This window comes from Balaenoptera acutorostrata, chromosome 13 (genome assembly GCF_949987535.1).
Source record: "Balaenoptera acutorostrata chromosome 13, mBalAcu1.1, whole genome shotgun sequence".
NCBI classification, from domain to species: Eukaryota; Metazoa; Chordata; class Mammalia; order Artiodactyla; family Balaenopteridae; genus Balaenoptera; species Balaenoptera acutorostrata.
Genome location: NC_080076.1, coordinates 78,448,738 through 78,466,850, shown reverse-complemented (window position 1 = coordinate 78,466,850; position 18,113 = coordinate 78,448,738). Strand labels below are relative to the sequence as shown.

Sequence of the window (18,113 nt, the reverse complement as noted above, 5' to 3'; positions counted from 1 at the left end):
CGAGACCAGGAGAGGAGCAAACGGCAGCTGACAAGTCTCCCAAGAGTGCAGCCAAGGACAGGAGCCGGAGTGGGAGACAGAGCACCTGGAGTGGAGACGGGCTCTGCCGCTCACCTGGAGGAGTGCGGGGTTGGGGAGATGGTCTCTGGCTGAAGCAATCCCAGGGGCTTCAGGGAGGAGGCTGCCCTTACACTGGGCTTCGAAGAATGTGTAGGATTTAGAAGCATAGAGGGCATGGCATGCAGGGGGCATGGCTTAAGCAAAGGAAAGGAGGTAGGAGAGCAGTCGTGGTTAGAGGCACAAGCCCAGGTGTTTACATAGTAGCGTTCCAGTTCAGCTGTGTGACTCGGAGTAAGTGCTTGACTGCTCTGTGCCTCGGTTTCCTCATTTGCAAAAATGAACATTATAATAGTATCTACCACATAGGTTATTGCAGGATTAAATGAAATGACTGCTAAGACCCGAAGCACACAGTAGGTGCTCAACACAAGAATAACTACTAGTTCCTCCACACCCCTCCTTGTTGCAGGAGGAACACGCAGGAGATGGTAAGAACTAGCAATTATTGAAGGACTATACCTATGCCGGGTCCTAGTAGTAATCTGCAAACAACCCATTTTACTGGTTAGAACACTGAGGTACTGAACCAGAGCATCATTTACTCAAGGTCACTGAGGTAGTGAGTAGGAACAAAGTTCAGGCTCAAGCCTGGCTGTGTCCCGCTCTGGAGCGCTCAGTGTCTATTCTAGGAACCCGCAAGGACATAGGGCTGGGTCCTGGAGGCTTCTGGAGGGACAACCTTGGCAATCGAGGTCGATGTCTACCGTCAAAGGGAGGATGAAACCGAAGCAGCGGGAGAAGCAGAGGGAGGCGACGACTGCTCTCAAATCCTCAGCCTGAGAAAAGGAGGAGACCCTTGGTGGAGGGAACAGTTTGGCCAAAGGAAAGGAGGTGGGAAGCAGCAAGTGGGCCTCCTCCAGCACAGAGGGGCAGCCTGAGGCCCAGAGAGGGGAAGGCACTTGCCCAAGGTCACACAGCCCTCATGAGGCAGCCCCTCAGCGGGAGCCGGGAGCTGGGTTCTGCCATGGGCTGTGACACAGGGTGGCCCCCACCCTCTCTGAGCTTTGTTTCCTGCAGCGCTGGAAGGGGTTGGATAGGGCTCCCCCCATGCCAAGACTGTGTGGGCCCATTCGCCTCTGGGACCTCAGCTCCCCCCGGCTGGGTAGAGTCAAGGAAGACCCTGGGGCAGGTCTCACCTGCCTGGAGCCGGGCTTCCCCATTGGAGACAATTTGCTGCCCCCTGGTGGCCACAAAGGATTCTAATTTTCTCTCGGTTTCCGAAGAGATCCTTCTCAGGGGCTGCAGGTGCCCAGTTTCAGGACCAGTGTCCACCCTCCTTGTGACCCACAGGTGTGTCCAGACCGACCTGGAGGCCCTACCTCCTTCTCCAATGTCCCACCACACAAAGAAGGCGGAGGTCCAAGAAATACAGAGTCATGTCGAAAATCACAGGGTTTGAAACTGGCTGGGCTACATTCCAACCTGTGTGACCTCGAGCGAGTTATGTCACCTTTCCATGCCTCAGTGTCCCCATCTGTAGAACAGGGATGATAATAATGGTTTCTACTTCATAGTGCCTTTGTGAACGTTAAAGAGGACAATGAATAGAAAGTTCTTAGAAGCATTTCTGGCACATGACAAGCACTTGATAAAGACTGGCAATATTGTCCTACCAGCCCAGGCCTGAGAAGTGACAGAATGTCCCCCTCCCCTTCCTGAACAGGTCCGCCAGGTAAGGGAAGCCCAGTTAGGAGCTCAGCATGGCCAGATTCCCTTAGGAACGGGAGTTCTGAATTCTTGGCTTTGTTGCACAAGCCGTGTGATGTGAAAAGAGTCGCTTCATCAGAGTGCTGGCATCAGGTTGCTGTGTGCCTTCTCTGAGTTCATGGAGGTGGAAAAAATGGACCTGCTGGAGTTACAGGCCCAACTCAGAAAGGGTTTATTGGCCAGAGCTGCAGGGAAGCCAAAGGGAGCAGTTCAGGAGGGCTTCCTGAAGGAGGCAGCCAGCGTAGCAGCACAGGGCAGCTGCCACTGCCATCCATGAGCACAGAGGCCCCTCAGCCAGCAACCCCCTTCAGGGGTGTCCAGGAGCCTCTTGGGGATCACTGGGGCCCAGCCGGCCCTCCTAAACCAGGAGCCCTCAGCCCTGGCCCAGCTGGGCTTTCAGAGCCTGTAGCTCTCCACTGTCAATGTTGTTGCCTCCACACACGATGACCACAACTGAGGCCGGGGAAGGGTGCAGGCGGCCCTCAGCCTGGAGCCTCCCCAGGAGGCCTGAGTAGATGGCAGCTAAGGCTGCCCCACAGGCAGGCTCCACCAACGTTCGCTCATCATCTGCCCAGAGTAGGGGAACGGGGGTGGAGGGGAGGAAAGGGAGGAAAAACCAGTTAGGGCTCAGCAGGCTCTGGGCACTGCGATTCCATGAAGCCAGCCATCCAGGCATCCATCTCACAGTCCATCATTTGTCTGCCTCTCTCTCCATCCATCAATCTGACCATTATCCCTCCATCCGTCTGCCTTTCATCTAGCCATCCATCCAGCCCTCCCTCTATCCATCATTAGACTGTCTGTCCATCTATCAGTGTATCTATCAATCATTGTTTTATCCGTCCATCCATCCATCCATTCATCCATCCATCCATTCAGCCCCTATCCATCATTTGACTGTCTGTCTGTCCATCCATCAATGTGTCCATTAATCAATGTGTCCACCCATCCTTCCATCCATTTCATCCACGTCATTTGTCAATCCACTACCCATCAATCCATCCGTCTATCCACCCACCCATCCACCTATTCATTATCCACCTTTTCACTCACTCATACATTCATCCATTCACTCAACAAATATTTATTGAGCGCCCCCTCCCTGCCAGGCCCAGTGCTAGGAAGGCCCTGGGGACACAACAATGAACGAGACACACCAGCCCCCGCCCTCATAGAGTTCACAGTCTAGTGATGTAGTTGGATAAGAATCTGGCAGTTATGAGACTGTTGGGATTGGTGCATAGGAAGTCTTCAACCCAGGTGGGGTGGGGGTGAGAGATCAGAGGAGGCTTCCTGGAGGAGGTGTCATGATAGCTGAGTAGCCCTTAGTTATATGAAACCAATAGGGAGGAGGGCCAGGATGGGCAGCCAGAGGGAAGAAGAGTGGGTACAGAAGTCCGGAGGCTAGAGACAGCAGGACAACCCCTTCTTCACCCCCACCCTTTCCATCCACTCAACGTGCACTTACTATATGATTACTGTATACCCTGCCCTGCGATAGGCACTGAGGATACAGACAAGAGGGAGCACACTCTCTCCAGGGGATCCAGGGACTTTGCCAGTTTCTGAGCCCGGGTGGGGGGCAGTGCTTACTCACCCAGGAACCGCTGCACGGCGCTCACGGCCTCAGAATCCTCCACCACCTCAGAGAAGACCTTGAACTCCTTCGTACACGCCAGGGCCTGTGCAGCCACCGTCCTGGCACCCAGGCACTTGGCTACACTGCAGGAGCGGGCAGGTGGGGCAGGGAGGGCAGGGGTGCTGAGAGGAGCTGGGGAATCAAGTCTCCTCCCCGCACAGCGCCAGCCCTCCCCAGCCCCGGGCCCCCCGCCCATCCTGCAATGGGCCGGGGGCCCAGCATTTCAAGAGTCTCAAGCAGCGCCTGGCTCAGAGGAAGCACTCAAAAATTGTGTGTGCCAAGAATGGCTGATGAATGCACATCACCCCCTCTGACTCTACAGCCATGATTGTGTTGTTCTTGCACAGACCCCAGAAAGCCAAGCCTAGAAAATGATCTTTTTTTCATTTTATTCATTAATAAACATTTACTATGTCTATACTATAGCTAATATTCATTGAATGTTTACAAGGTGCTGGATGCTTGGATTTTCTGACAGGGGTTTTGTTTGTTTGTTTGTTTGTTTGTTGTTTGTTTGGCTGCACCATGCAGCATGTGGGATCTTAGTTCCCCAACCAGGGATCGAACCTGCTCCCCCTGCAGTGGCAGCACGGAGTTGTAACCACTGGACCGCCAGGGAAGTCCCTGGATTTTCTGTTTTAATCCTTATGCTTTCCCTTGGAGTTAGAAATTTATGAGTTCCATTTTATAGGTCAGGCAACTGAAGTTCACAGAGGTTGAGTAACTTGCTCAAGGCCACACAGCTAGTCAATAGCAGAATGTGGGTTCAAATTCAGGTAGTCTGGCTCCAGAGTCCATGCTCTTTACCTCCGTGCTTGGGATCACCTACCTGCTGGTATTTTCCTGAGCTGGGCAGTGTTTCAGGCCTGGGAGAGGCTTTGCTGAGCTCATAAGAACTGGCTCTGAGCCCTAAGTAGCCCAGAGTACGGACTCGGTGCCAGGCTGCCTGGTTTCAAACCTTGGCTCTAAACTAGCTGTGTGACCTTGGAAAAGTCACTTCACCTCCCTGAGCCTCAGTTTCCTCATCTGAAAAACTGGGATACTAACAATAGCTGGCTCACGACGTTGTCGTAGAGAATGAGTTAAAACATTTCAAGTGCTTAGAATAGAGCCTGACAGATAGTGAGTTCTACAGGAGTGTTGGTTGCGATTATTGTTATTGCTGTTACCAAGAACCAAGTCTGGGAGGGGAGACAGCAGTGAGTAAGGAAACACAAGAACAAGTAAATAAATACCCACTGTAGGCAGACACTATGAGGGAGAACTTGGGAGGGGAACCTCCGATGACAGGGTTGAGGGGAGAATCTCTCTGAGGGGAGAGAAAACAGCCAAAAGAAGAAGAGGGAACCCTAGGACTTCTGGGCAGAGGACACAGCCCGTGCAAAGGCGCGGAGGGAGGAAAGAGCATGACCCATTCAAGGGACAGGAAGACAGGCCAGTGGCGGAAGTGGAATGGGGAGGAGTCTGATTTGAGCCTGAGAGCTTGGGGAACACACTGATGGGTTTAAGCGGGGAATGAAAAGTCCTATAGATCAGCCATGCAGGATTAAGGAGACCCCCTTGAGGGGACTTCCCTGGTGGTCCAGTGGTTAAGACTCTGTGCTTCCACTGCAGGGGTCATGGGTTCGATCCCTGGTCGGGGAACTAAGATCCCACATGCCATGGTGTGGCAAAAAAAAAAATCTTTTTTTAATTAAAAGAAAAAAGGTGACCCCCCCTTGAGTGCCCCACTTCCACTAAGTGGGACTGGGAGGTCCGAGGGCAGCCTAGCACCCCACAAATGCCCCCAGCCTATGCCTACCTGGTGATGTCCGGCAGTGTCACCAGCCTGCCTGCCTTGATGGCCGCATTGAAACTGTGTGCCCCTTGCGTCTCCATGGCAATTATGGGCACATGCTGCCAGCCCACCTCTGCCAGACCAGCCGACACCCCAGCCAGGAGGCCTCCGCCCCCCACTGCCAGCACCAGGGCACCCGGTGGGGTCCCCAGCACTGCCTTCAACTCCCGCACCAGGCTCCCGTGGCCTTCCCTGCAGGATGAGGGAGCAGAAGAGAGGAGCAGGGGTGAGGGAGGCCCCAGCCCCACAGGCTCACATCCACACAAACTCCCCGCGTCGCCATCCACCTCCCCACCCACGGCACGTGGAGGGGAGACCCTGCCACAGTTCACTCAGCTTTCATCCACTCAGTTTATTCATTCACTCATTCTTTCCCCCTTTCATCAACCTCCCAGGCACATGCTCAATCCATTTAATCCATTCCACAGCGCTGGAAAGAGGCAGCGTTCTTGTGTCTGGTTAAGAGGAGACCAGAGTAACACTTGGAACCAGCCCAACTCGAGTCCTGGGCCTGGGACCCAAGGTCTCCGCCACTTACTAGCTGTGTGATCTTCAGCAAGTAGCTTGACCTCTCTGTGCCTCAGTTTCCTCACCTGTAAAATGGGCATTAGAAAAACCATCTCTAGGGCTTTGGGGAAGACTAAATGGATTAAATGTGTCCCAAAGTACACACTCAGTCAAGGGGATTTATTATTAGCATTTCCATTTTACACACGTGGAAACTGAGGCATGGGTGGTGAGATGCTTTGCAGAGTCACACAAATCACAAGCGGCAGAGGTGGGGTCTGGACCTCCATGTGCCTGGCTTCCAAGCCTCTTCTCCTCTTTGGGCCTCAGTTTCCCCTCTGTCCAGTGGGAGGACCCTGACTCAGTGAGGGTCTCTCAGTGCTGAGTTCCATGGGGAGAGGGGCACCAGCATTACCATATCAGGGGGTGGTCAAACGGGTGGATGTTCACCCAGCCGTCCTTCTTGGCCAACTCTTGCGCCCTCAGATTGGCCTCGTCCCAGACCTAAAGAGAAACCGAGGCCCTCAGAAGATGGGAGTCAGACGGCTATGCAGGTTGGAGCAGAGCCTGAGGTCTCCTGGATGGCTCCAGGGACCAGTGGGCTGAGGAGACCCCTGACGGTGAGACCAGAGCTGGTGTGGACCCAGCAGCCTCCTGGGACAAAGGCAGAGGCTTCCAAGTGGACAAATGGATGCCATGTGCTTTCTACAATCCAGGCAGGACCCATCATGTTCTATTCTCATCATCTGGTTACCTGCGAGTCTCCCCAACAATACTTGGAGCTTTGTAAGAGTAGAGACCACGTCTTATTACCTCTGTATTCTTAGCACTGCCTAACATAGAGTAGGCACATAGTATGTGTTCAATGAATATCTGTTGGATGGATGATGGATGGATGGAGGGGTGGGAAAGAAGGCAGAGGGAGGGAGAAAGTGTGATGGACGGAAGGATGTTGAATGAATGAATGAATGGATGAATATATGAAGGAAGGAAGGAGAAAGGAAGACAGAAAAGCAGGCAGGAAGGAAGGAAATTGTATACACTAAGTATTTGGAGACCAGCTTTTGGGTACCATGATATGGCTTTTAGTTTTAACTTTGATGGTTTTTAAAAGCCTGTTTTCCAGGGATGATGGATGGATGGATGGATGGATGGATGGATTTTTTTTTCTTCTTCTTCCCAGGAGGGGAGAAGGATGACATGTTTGGGTCTCTGTTTCTTGGGTAACAAAGTGAACCAATGATATCCTTATCAGATGAATATCCTTTCATTTCGGGTGGCCTCAGAATGGGGGATGATGCTGTCATCATCTTTCTTTACACTTTTTGTCTTATTGAATGGCAAAAATTTAAAGTGGATAGTACCAAGTGTTAGTGAGGACGCAGGGAGACAGATACACTCCTGGTAACCACCAGCTTCCTGCTTCTCTTGGGTTCACACAGGAAAAGTCTTCTCAAGGCGGGGAGAGGCAAGTTGACAGATCCCAGCCCTTAATATACAACACATCTCACTCACCCCTCAGCTCAGCCACCCTCAGGGATGACTGGGTCCCAGGCATAGTTCACAGAAAGGAAAAGGAAACAGGATCTCTTGGGAGTGAGGTGGGAGTAAAGGGGGAACGGCCCCCTTCAGCTGGTTTCCCCGTCTTGAGGTCTTTACCTTTCCAGTCAGCTGAACTTCGGCCCCCTCCCCCTGCAGCCTCCTCACCACCTGCGGAGAGGTGCCCTCGGGGAGCACAATGGTGGCTGGGATGCCCAGCTTCCGAGCAGCGTAAGCAGCAGCGATGCCCGCGTTACCCCCTGTGGAGGCAGGAGAAGGGGGTGCTGTGGGCATTTGCATTAGCCTGTTGACACACTGTTCTCCCACCCCCTCCATTCCCCTTCGGGAGTCACTCCTTCCCCACACTTATATGCCCCACCATTGGCCCCAGAGGTGGACACGTGATCTATGTGGAGCCAATCAGAGAACGCAATCACCTGAACCATGATTGGTTCAGGGATGAGTACATGGGACAAGCTGGGCCAAAAAGACCAATTCATGGATTGATGAGGTCATTGGGAAGGGGTACTCCCTTTTCACCAGGGTTGGTAGGGTGGTAGGAGGCAAGCCTAAAACTCCTGATGGCCACCTTGTTACCATGTGGTCTATATGAGAGTAAAAGTACAGAGGAAAGACAAGCCAAGAAAAGGAGAGGTACAGAGGAGAGCTCCTGGATCCAGCTGTGCCTGAAAGCCAATTATCCCAAGAATTCTTCAATTCTTGGAGCCTGTAACTTAAACCCGTATGATTGGGTTTTTATCACTTACTACCAGGAGGCTTGAATGATGGGAAGGGGGCTGGGAAAGGACATACAAAGCAGCCATCTGGCCATGACCTTGATGAGACTGAACCTTTAAGAAGAGGCCAAGGACTTCCCTGGTGGCGCAGTGGTTAAGAATCCGCCTGCCAATGCAGGGGACATGGGTTCGAGCCCTGGTCCGGGAAGATCCCACATGCCACGGAGCAGCTAAGCCCGTGCGCCACAACTACTGAGACTGTGCTCTAGAGCCCGCGAGCCTCAACTACTGAGCCCACGTGCTGCAACTACTGAGGCCCACGTGCCACAACTACGGGAGCCTGGGCGCCTAGAGCCCGTGCTCTGTGAAAAGAGAAGCCACCGCAATGAGAAGCCCGCGCACCACAACAAAGAGTAGCCCCCGCTTGCCGCAACTAGAGAAAGCCCACGTGCAGCCATAATAAAACAAACAAATAAATAAATAAATTTATTAAAAAAAAAAAAAAAGAGGCCAAGCCCTGGACATCTACTGCTGCTCCAGCCGGCTCCTCCTCCCCCAACCCAGCCCTGAGGACCCTCATGAAGTAGAAAGAGGTGGGCTCACCTGAGGAGCACACCAGGTGTCTGCATCCCTTTTTGGCCACCTGGGAAGACAAGGTATGTGGGTGGGGGCTGACCCAAGCAGGTGTCATGGAGGCCTGTGTGGGTGGAGTCAGACCCTCCCACTGCAACTCTCCCCACCCCTCGTCCTGCCCACAGCTGTTCCCTTCCATCTGTACAACCTCACTCTCCCCTCCTGCCCACACACCCTCACCTCCTGGCAGAAATGTCCAATGCCACGGATCTTGAAGGAGCCAGTCGGCTGCACATTCTCATACTTGAGGAAGACAGGCATGCCCACCACCTGGGACAGTGCCCAGCTCTCCAGCAGAGGTGTGACGATGTGGAAGTGCTCACCCTTGGCACACTCCGCCAGAGGGCCCTCCATCCCAGCAACCACCTAGAGGGCCTGCAGGAGGGCACAAACGTCCTAGCCCCGGCAGCTCCAGCCAAGAGTCCCTGTAACCAGAACAGGGGACGGGGAGAGGGAGAAGCTCCTCCGCTTGGCTCCCTTAGTGCCCTATGGCTGCCAAGCTGTGAGGCTCCAGGGAAGTGTCTGGGCCTCTCTGGGCCTCAGTTTCACCAGCTGGACAAGGACGTTTGGACTAAGGGCCCTTTTCTTCTGTAACTGTGGCGCTGGGGATGGAGAACGTGGCCAATAGTGGTGATAAATGAATGAGAGTGGGAGAATTCATTCATTCATCATTCATTATTCATTCATTTATTCAAAAGACATTACTGAGCACCTACTATGTGCCAGGCAGTTCCAGGTTTTGGGACCCAGGAGGGGACACGTCAGAGGCAGCCCCTGCTTTGCCGGAGCTCACGGTCTAGCTGGGGAGACAGAATCACAGAATTTCAAACAGGAGTGACCTAGAGGGGAGGGTATTATTTTAGCAAGGGTGGTCAGCAAAGACGTCTCCCAGGAAAGAAACTTTTTTTTAAACTTGTATTATGGAAAATTTAAACACAGCAAAAGTGTCAAGAACTGTCTGACGAAGCTCCCGTGTAGCCATCACTTAGTTTCAACAATCATCAACGCATGGCCTGCCTTGTTTTCTCCATATCTACGCCTAATCCTCCTTCCTGTATTATTATTTTTTCCTCCTTTATTATTATTATAAATTTCCTCCCATATTATTTCTTCTGTAAATATTTCAGCATGTAGCTCTACAAGCAAAGAACTCTTTTTAAACATTGTAGCCACAGTTTCAGAACAGTATACATTTGTCCAAACTCTTCAAATTCTAACCTTGAGTAAGCTAATTTTATTTTATGGAAATTATACCTCACTGATGTTTATTTTTTAAAATGCAATCACAATGCCATTATCACGTCTAAAAATATTTAAATGATTTCTTAATATCATCAAATATCTGCTAAGTGTTCAAATTTCCAATCGTCTCATTAAATGTAATAAACCGCCCGTCTTGCTGTTGGTGATGGTTTAGGGTTTTTAACAGTTTGAATTGGGAGGCAGATTGGAGCTGTGCATTTTTGGCAGGTTGAGAGGTAACTTACTTTTTTTTTGACCTGCAAGTTCTCAAAGGGGGAACTTTGAGATGAATGACAAGAAGAGAAGCAAGGGGAAAGCATTCTGCAGAGGAAACAGCAGGTAGAACCACCGCCTCGAGGGAAATGAACTTAGAGCGCTCCTGGTGCTGAGAGAAGGGACTGGCGGAGGTGAGAGTAGGAGGCGAGCAAGGAGAGGTGGTCAGGGATGTAGGGGAGGGCGTTCCAGCCCACGATGAAGAGTTGGGATATTATTCTAATTCTACTTGCTATGGGAAGCCGCTGGGAGGTTTTAAGCCAAAGTGCGGATGAGTGAGTGAGTGAATGAACCAGTGTGTAATGGCGAGAAGCAGAGAGGGAGGAAATTAGAAGGGAGAAAATTAGAAGGATTTTTTTTAAGGAGCAAGCGCTGTGCCCTCCCACCCCCCCCCCCACCCCCCTCCACCCCACCACCCCCCTTTTTTTTTCTGGAGCAGAAAAGCATTGGGCCGTCCAATAGTGGGGCTGCAGTTCCATTATTTGCCACTAGGAGGAGCGCTGCGCCCTCCCCCGCCCACCACAAGCCCAAGCTTCTCGTCCACCCTTGCTTAGTCAAGAGCTGGGCTCCCCACTTCAGAGGTTTCCAGGTCTCCTGTCCCTGGATTTGACTCTGGGGCTTTGCTGGGATGGCCCTGGGGTTCCCCAGGTATGGCAAAGCCTGAACCACCTCCACCCAGTTCCATCCAGGACAATTCTTAAGCAGGGCATGGCATTGGGGGAGGGTAGCCCACAGGTCACCCAAACCCTGCATACCCAGTCCTGGGCCTCACCTCAGCCCCAGAGCCCAAGAATGTGAGCTTTGGGGTCAACCAGAGGCCAAAGTTAGAAACTAGCTATGACTTCTTGGCTGTGTGACCCAGACAAGTGTCTCAACCTCTGTGTGCTTATTTCCCCTTCTGTAAAATGGGAGTAATAACATCCCAACTCACAGGTTTTGGTGCAGATCAATAATAATACTAATAGCTATCCTTTGTTGAATCCATTTACCAGAAATTGACTGAGTCTTTTGGAGGCGTTATCTCATTGGGGTCTTCTAACAGTGCTGGTAGGCTCATTGTTACTCTAGAATGCTTCCAAGGTGTAGGCCCTGACCTAGGAACTGGGAATACCATGGTGAACCAGACAGGCATCTACTCCTGGAGGTGACTTATAATCTCAGAAGGGGATCGACATTCAATAAATAACTGAATAGACACACAAAATAATCAGAAATGGTGAAAACTGCTAAAAGGGAAACAGGCATATATGGAGTCTTGAAGAGAAGAACAGGGGACCTACTTTGGGTCAGGTCAGGAAAGGCCTTTTGGAGGAGGTGACCATTAAAACTGAGACCTGAAAAATGAAAAGGAACCAGCCACACAACAAACTGGGAGAAGAGCTTGTGCATCACAGGATCATTGTGATGATTAAGTGAGACCATAAAGTAAAGTCATCAACTCTGCTTCACATATAATAATAGCTAATAATTATATGGGACTTACTTTGAGCCAGGCACTATACCAACCACCTTATATTTTATCTCATATAATCATTACAACGACCCTGAGATAGGTTCAATTATTAACTGCACTTTATAGACAATGAAACTGAGGCCCAGAGAGGTTAATTAACTTGTCCAAGGTCACACAGCTAGAAATGGCATGGCCAGGATTCAAACTCAGACAGTGCACTTTGGCATCTGTGTTCTTACCCACCATGCTTTACTTTCTCTTTTATATTAGCATTATTATCATTAAAGGTGTGAGCATTTAGCACTTAACTGCCAGTTGTCCTTAGGAGCTAAATGCTCCTGCCTCAGTCCCCAGGCTCCCCCAGCCCTCTTGGTTATACCGACTGCCCAGAAGAGGACAGCAGGCATCAGTCAAATGAATGAACCCCAAGTTGCCAACAGCCTTATCAAGCCCAGATGCCCAGGAGGACACCTGCTACATCTATGAATTGGGGTAAAGACCAACTGACTACCTTTTCCACCTCCCTTGTCTCTCACGCTTTTCCCCAGAGGCCACCTGGGTGACGCTCAACAGTCAAATCTCTGGTGCCAGGGCTGGGAACCCTCAGCCACCCTTTGGTTGGCAGAATGTCAGCCCCACCCCCCTGGGATCAGGATGTGCTCCCCGATCCTCAGGGTCCCAGACCCCTAGCCTTCTACTCCAAGGCAGACGGGCCACAAGCACCCTGAGCTGAACCCATGTTCCTGGGAGGACTTCGGACCGTCTCACCCTCCCACTTTCTGTCCACTCAGCTGGGACTTGGCCCCAGAACTTTCCAGACTAGCCTCTACTCACATTCACAAATGTACACAGAGCCCCAGGGCTCTATTTGGGCCCCAGAACCCCTTACCTTCCTTCTCAACAGTCCCCAGACCAGCTCAGCCCCAGCCCGCTGCCCACCAGCCTGCCTGGGCACTGGCTCTGCCAGCTTCCTGCAGCTTCCTGTGGCCTTGACCCCTCCTCCTGTGTTAAAGGGACAGCTCCCCACTGGAGGAGAAAGGGGACAAGATCAACCTTCACTGCCTCCCGGTTTGCTGTCCGAGACATGTGATTACCTGGTCCCATTTCACAGATGAAGAAACTGAGGCCCAGAGAGGGGGACTCACTCGGCCAAGGCCACCCAGCCAGCGAGGGGCACCCTTTAACTCTCACCCTGGACCACCTTTGTTGTGACACAGACACCTCCAAGTCCAGTGCTTGTCCCGAATGCCAAGTCACTTCCCCTGGACCACTGTCAAGGTCAACTTAGGTCTGAGACAAGAAAACAAGGATACAGAAACAATTATTATCTGTCACATGAGAAAGGCATGTTTTCTTCTGAAGCTCCTCCTCATCTCTGATATTTTATACCCAACATTGGGACCCAAACAATTATTTATTGTTCAAATGAATGACTCTGACAACCGATTCATTCATTCAAAGAATATTTATTGGACACCAACTATGTGTCAAGTCCTGGGACCTTTAGCCTCAAACAAGACAGCATGTCCCCTGCCCTCAAGAAGCCCCAAGATACCACTGAAGAGCAGCTCTGATCAATGCTGTCAGATGTTGGGAGAAAGATGTGGGGCAGGGCTGCAGGTGCCCAGAGCAGGTACCTCACCTGACCCTTGAGGGCTGGGAAGACTTCCTGGAGGAGGAGACTGAGAGGAGCCAGGAATCGGGAACAGGGAAAGCAAAGGTCTGAAACTGAAAAACATGGGGTGTTCCAGGAACAGAGACATGTGCAAGAGGACTCGAACAGAAAAGGCAAGGATGGGACAGCAGGTGGGTTTGGGGCTGGGGAGGTGGGCAAGGACCAGAGTCCACAGGATGCCGGTGCCAGTCCAGAGTCTGGACCTCACCCAGGGGCACTAGGCAGCCATGGAAGGCTCTAGGCAGGGGAATGACGTGATCACATTCATGTCTTGTCTCTATCAGCATCTCACTGGGTGAATCTGAGCTGGTCACATCCATTTGGGGGGCCTCAGTTTCCCTATATATCAAATGGGAAGTGAGGTCCAGGAAGCACCTGGCAGCCCAGATGGTCTGTGCCCTTCTTGACCTGCGTGTGACCTCCCCGGGTTTGATGATTAACTCCTGGCCACTTGGGGTCAAGTGGAACTGCTTGGTCATGATCCTTGATGAGGACTTTAGCAGTTTCATCCCCATCCTCACATTAAACAAACACCATCCTTGTCAGGTGTCCTGTCCTGGTCTGGGCATTGGGGACACAGAGGTGATAAAACCCAGTTCATGCCCTGAGGTGGCCCCCAGCCTGGAGGGGAGAGGAAGTCACTAATTCAGTGACAACGCTAACACCCCCTAGGAGAACAGAGAGCAGAAGGTCCCCATAGGGCAGCTGAGGGTGGGGTGTGATCAAGGAGGGCTTCCTGGAGGAGTGGGGCCTTAGCATACAGTTCAGATTTGGACAAGAAGCATGACGGCTGCATTTATTGCATGCCTACTGTATGCCAGCCCTTTTGTGTTGATGAGAGATTCCCAAAGGTTTTTTAACAGTTGGGTATTTATATCGTCTGTGTGTGCATATAAAATAATATACATAATTTTATGGATGTTATTGCTTAGGAAGAAGCTAAGGCAGGTATTAAAGTTTAAAAATGGAGTTTTTTTTCTTTTTTCAATATTAAATAGTAGCAGTAAGTTTCTGGCATGAAGAGGCAGTAACAATTAGAACATAGACCCTGAAGCCAGGCTCTAGTACAAATACCAGCTTTGCACTTACTGGCTGTGGCTTGGGTAAGTTATTTAACCTCTCTGTGCCTTGGTTCCTCAAGTGTAATATGGGGATAAAATACTATTTCCCCAGTAGTGTATGCAGCCTATTGCCTGTATGGGTTGCCCTAAGGGGCCTTGGAGACAGCCCTTTCCGGTGGACATTCATGTCTGGCATGCAGTCCCCAATCTAGGCTCCAGACAGGTATGTGCGGTGCCTTTAGAAAGGCCCGGGGCACAGTGGCCAGCGTCCACATTGGCCAAGTCGTAATGTTCATCCGCACCGAGCTGCAGAACAAGGAGCATGTGATTGAGGCCCTACACGGGCTGAGTTCAAGTTCCCTGGCCTCCAGAAGATTCACATCTCCAAGAAGTGGGGATTTACTAAGTTTAAGCAGATGAATTTGAAAACATGATGGCAGAAAAGTGGTTCATCCCGGATGGCTGTGGGGTCGAATACATCCCTAATCGTGGCCCCCTGGACAAATGGCAGGTCCTGCATTCATGAGAGCCTCGGCGCTGTCCTCTCCTTACTCATGCCCACCAATAAATACTACTTTCCTGTCCAAAAATTAAATTAAATTAAAAGCTATTTTTCCTTACATTAAAGCAGTATGGGAGGAAGACTTTGAAGTTTTGATTATAATACTGAATTTCCATTTGGCGGGTAGAAAAAAAAAAATACTGCTTCCCTAGTGGAGTTGAAGTGAGGATCAAAAGAGTTAACAGATGGGGACTTCCCTGGCGGTCCAGTGGTTAAGACTCTGCGCTCCCAATGCATGGGGCGCGGGTTCGATCCCTGGTCAGAGAACCATCCCCCATGTTGCACAGTGCGGCCAAAAAACAAAAAAACAAAAAAAAGTTAACAGATGTAAACTATTTAGAACAGTAGGAAGTACTCTGTGTTTGCTGCTGTCGCTGCTAGTGTTGCTTTATCAGTATTATAAAAGATGTGACACAACAGTGTGGCAAAAATTGCAAAGGCAGCACATGAATGTCTGAAGTTTGGGAACATGACATAGTTCTATCACAGGACGCTTACAACACCCTGGGGGAGGTAAGTATTGTAATGAACTCCACATTGTGGAATCAGATTTGGTTCAGAAAGGCCAAGTCATTTTCCTGAGGTCACACAGCAGGGGAAGAGCCAGGGCTTAGACCCAGAGCTCCTGACCTGGAAGAGGATGGAGTGGGGAAGCCAGAGTGACCGCATCAGAGAGCAGATGAGGCTGGAGAGGGGTCCAAGTCACTGACCCATTCCCTCCCAGATCCACATTTGTTAGCCAGCCCGTGTCCCTGACACCTCAGGCTGCCAAACACCCTGGCCAGTCTCCCGGATTATTCATTAAGCTTCATTTCACCATCCTCACCCCAAGCTGGCCTTCTTGTTCCCAGGGCAAGGGAACTGCGTAAAGAGGAGGGATGGAGTCTTGGACACAGGTAATTGGCCCTCTGAATTTGCAGGTTTAACCCTGGACTCTGCGTCATACACTTTCCAAGCCACAGAGGTTCAGTTCCATTAACAGGTAAAAGAACTGGAGTTCATGCAGTCAAGCAGCCAGTCTAGCTAGTGAGTAACCCAGCTGGGATTTGCCCTGGATCTTCTAACACCCCATACATCTTAGCTAATGTCTCAGACCCTTGCCAAGATGATAAATCATTCTAGAGCAGAGAGGGTCTCAAACTAGGGGGCCACGTTTTTGCTGGCTGGAGCTGATTCACTCTGTCCTCTGTAGAACTATCCCGTGGGGGATAGTTCTATTTGCCACTGTCCCCATCTTTCTCTATTGCATCCCTAACACCCAGAAGGCTCCTGCCTGGCTCCTGGAGTTCTTTGAGTTTGAAACCCTGTGCAGAGGGACTCCCCCTCTCTCCTCTTGCCCTGAAAAGGAAAGGAGTCAGTTATTAAGGGAGAAGCTGAGGCACAGAAAGGTTAAGTGACGTGCCCAGCAAGTAGCCCAAGGGACCAATCACTGAGGGATCCCACATCCAACATGGATGTTCTTGTCCCAAGAGACTTACAAATTCACAGCCATGATATCGGAGCTGAAAGAATCTGTCAGGGCCATCTAAGCCATCCTTACTGTGGATGGGGAAAATGGGGCCCAGAGGAAAAAGGGGAACAGTTCTGGCCCTATGTTCAGATTTTTGAAATAAAGATAAATGGATAGACAGCTTTAAGGGTGCAGTGTATTAAATATTGCACAATATATTAAACAATTAGGGAATCTAGGAGGTGGTACAACTCGATATACTTTTATACATTTAATAGCACAAGTAAAGGGACAAGCCATGTGATTGGAGGAAAAACCCAGGACTGAACTGAGTGGTCCTCGGTTACTGATAGAAGCTCCCTGTGACTTCAGACCTGAGACCGAGGAGTCGGTCAGTATATAAAACGCACTGAATTCAAGACAGACAGTAGCAGCAGGGTAGATATTAAGGAATTGGCTCTTGCCAATTAGGATTGGCAGTGGGGGCCAGTCTGAAGTGAGCAGGGTGGCTGGAGACCGGAAATCTAGATGCTGCAGCTCAAGTCCAGGATCTGTAGATTAGAACAGCAGTCTAGAGATGGAATGATTAGTGCATTCTTCAAAAATCCCAGATCTTCCAAACAACTTCTTAGGATGCTTTCAACAAACAAGGGTGTAATGACTTTTTTTTTAAACAAACAATGTTGCTTTTAAAAAGACAACAATAACCAAAAGTTCCTGATACACCAGTCTATGATTACATCAATACCTGTAGGTTCATGGAAAACAATACTGATAACATCATTTGTCCTGGGGAAATGGGAGAGGTGGGGATGAGGGCAGAGTGGGGCAAGGAGGCGGGGGCCATCATGGAAACATGACAATGAAAATGGTCCGTAATCTTCGCTGTGCAATATGGTAGCCACTCACCACCCATGCCTACCGAGCTCTTGAATCGTGATTGTGCAACTGAGGAACTGAATTGTAACTTTTGTTTAATTTTTGATTAATCTAAATGTAAATAACCTTAGGATGGATAAACAACAAGGTCCTACTGTATAGCACAGGGAACTATATTCAATATCCTGTGATAAACCATAATGGAAAAGAATATGAAAAAGAATGTATATATATGTATAACTGAATCACTTTGCTGTACAGCAGAAATTAACACAATATTGTAAATCAACTATACTTCAATAAAAATTTTACTTTAATGTAAGTAACCAGAGGTGGCCAGGGGCTACCATACTGGGCAGCATGAGCTAGAGAATCTGTCTAGGAGGCAGTGTGGACCCAACATGAGAGGCGTATTGTCACCAGGGGAGGGGGAAGCGTGTTAGTCTGTCCTTCGGCTTTGTGTAATGATTCCCCCACTGAGACAGACAGATCCAAGTGACATGCAGACGGAAGGGCAATCACAAAACAAGGACAGGAAGTCCCCCTAGTAAATATGGGATCTGTGCGCCATACAGACGGACGCAACTCAACAAAACTCCACACCTGGAAGAAAGAGGAACGTTACAGTGGGGACACCTGACAACCAGCACCTGGGCCAGGTGATCAAGGTCAGCATCCCACAGTGATGAGTCATGTTGGTAGTTGGCCTGGTCTTAATGGGATGGGATGAGACATCGCCTCCATGGTCTTCCTCCCCAAATCCTATAACCCCCGTCCTTCCACTCATGAGAAAAAACAT

The 18,113-nt window shown here is 50.4% G+C and overlaps 1 protein-coding gene and 1 pseudogene across 4 annotated transcripts; one reads left to right on the top strand and one right to left on the bottom strand.

Moving 5' to 3' along the window:
- Positions 1-1,380: 1,380 nt before the first annotated feature.
- Positions 1,381-12,649, bottom strand: SDSL (serine dehydratase like). 4 transcript variants are annotated; one of them, XM_007170868.3, is made up of 9 exons: positions 12,577-12,648; positions 9,436-9,519; positions 8,900-9,094; positions 8,690-8,729; positions 7,518-7,609; positions 6,226-6,314; positions 5,268-5,495; positions 3,425-3,549; positions 1,381-2,394 (listed from the first exon to the last, which is right to left on the bottom strand). In XM_007170868.3, exons 3-9 carry the CDS (start codon positions 9,071-9,073, stop codon positions 2,201-2,203), a joined length of 942 nt encoding a protein of 313 aa, XP_007170930.1. In that variant the 5' UTR covers positions 9,074-9,094; positions 9,436-9,519; positions 12,577-12,648; the 3' UTR covers positions 1,381-2,200. The 4 variants fall into 4 exon arrangements, with proteins under 4 accessions (XP_007170930.1, XP_007170928.1, XP_007170929.1 ...); XM_007170866.2 differs by having other exon boundaries at positions 1,386-2,394; positions 7,470-7,609; positions 8,900-9,144; XM_007170865.2 differs by having other exon boundaries at positions 1,387-2,394; positions 7,470-7,609.
- A 1,815-nt stretch (positions 12,650-14,464) lies between these two features.
- LOC114236366 (small nucleolar RNA SNORA70) lies at positions 14,465-14,591 on the top strand (annotated as a pseudogene).
- Positions 14,592-18,113: the final 3,522 nt, after the last annotated feature.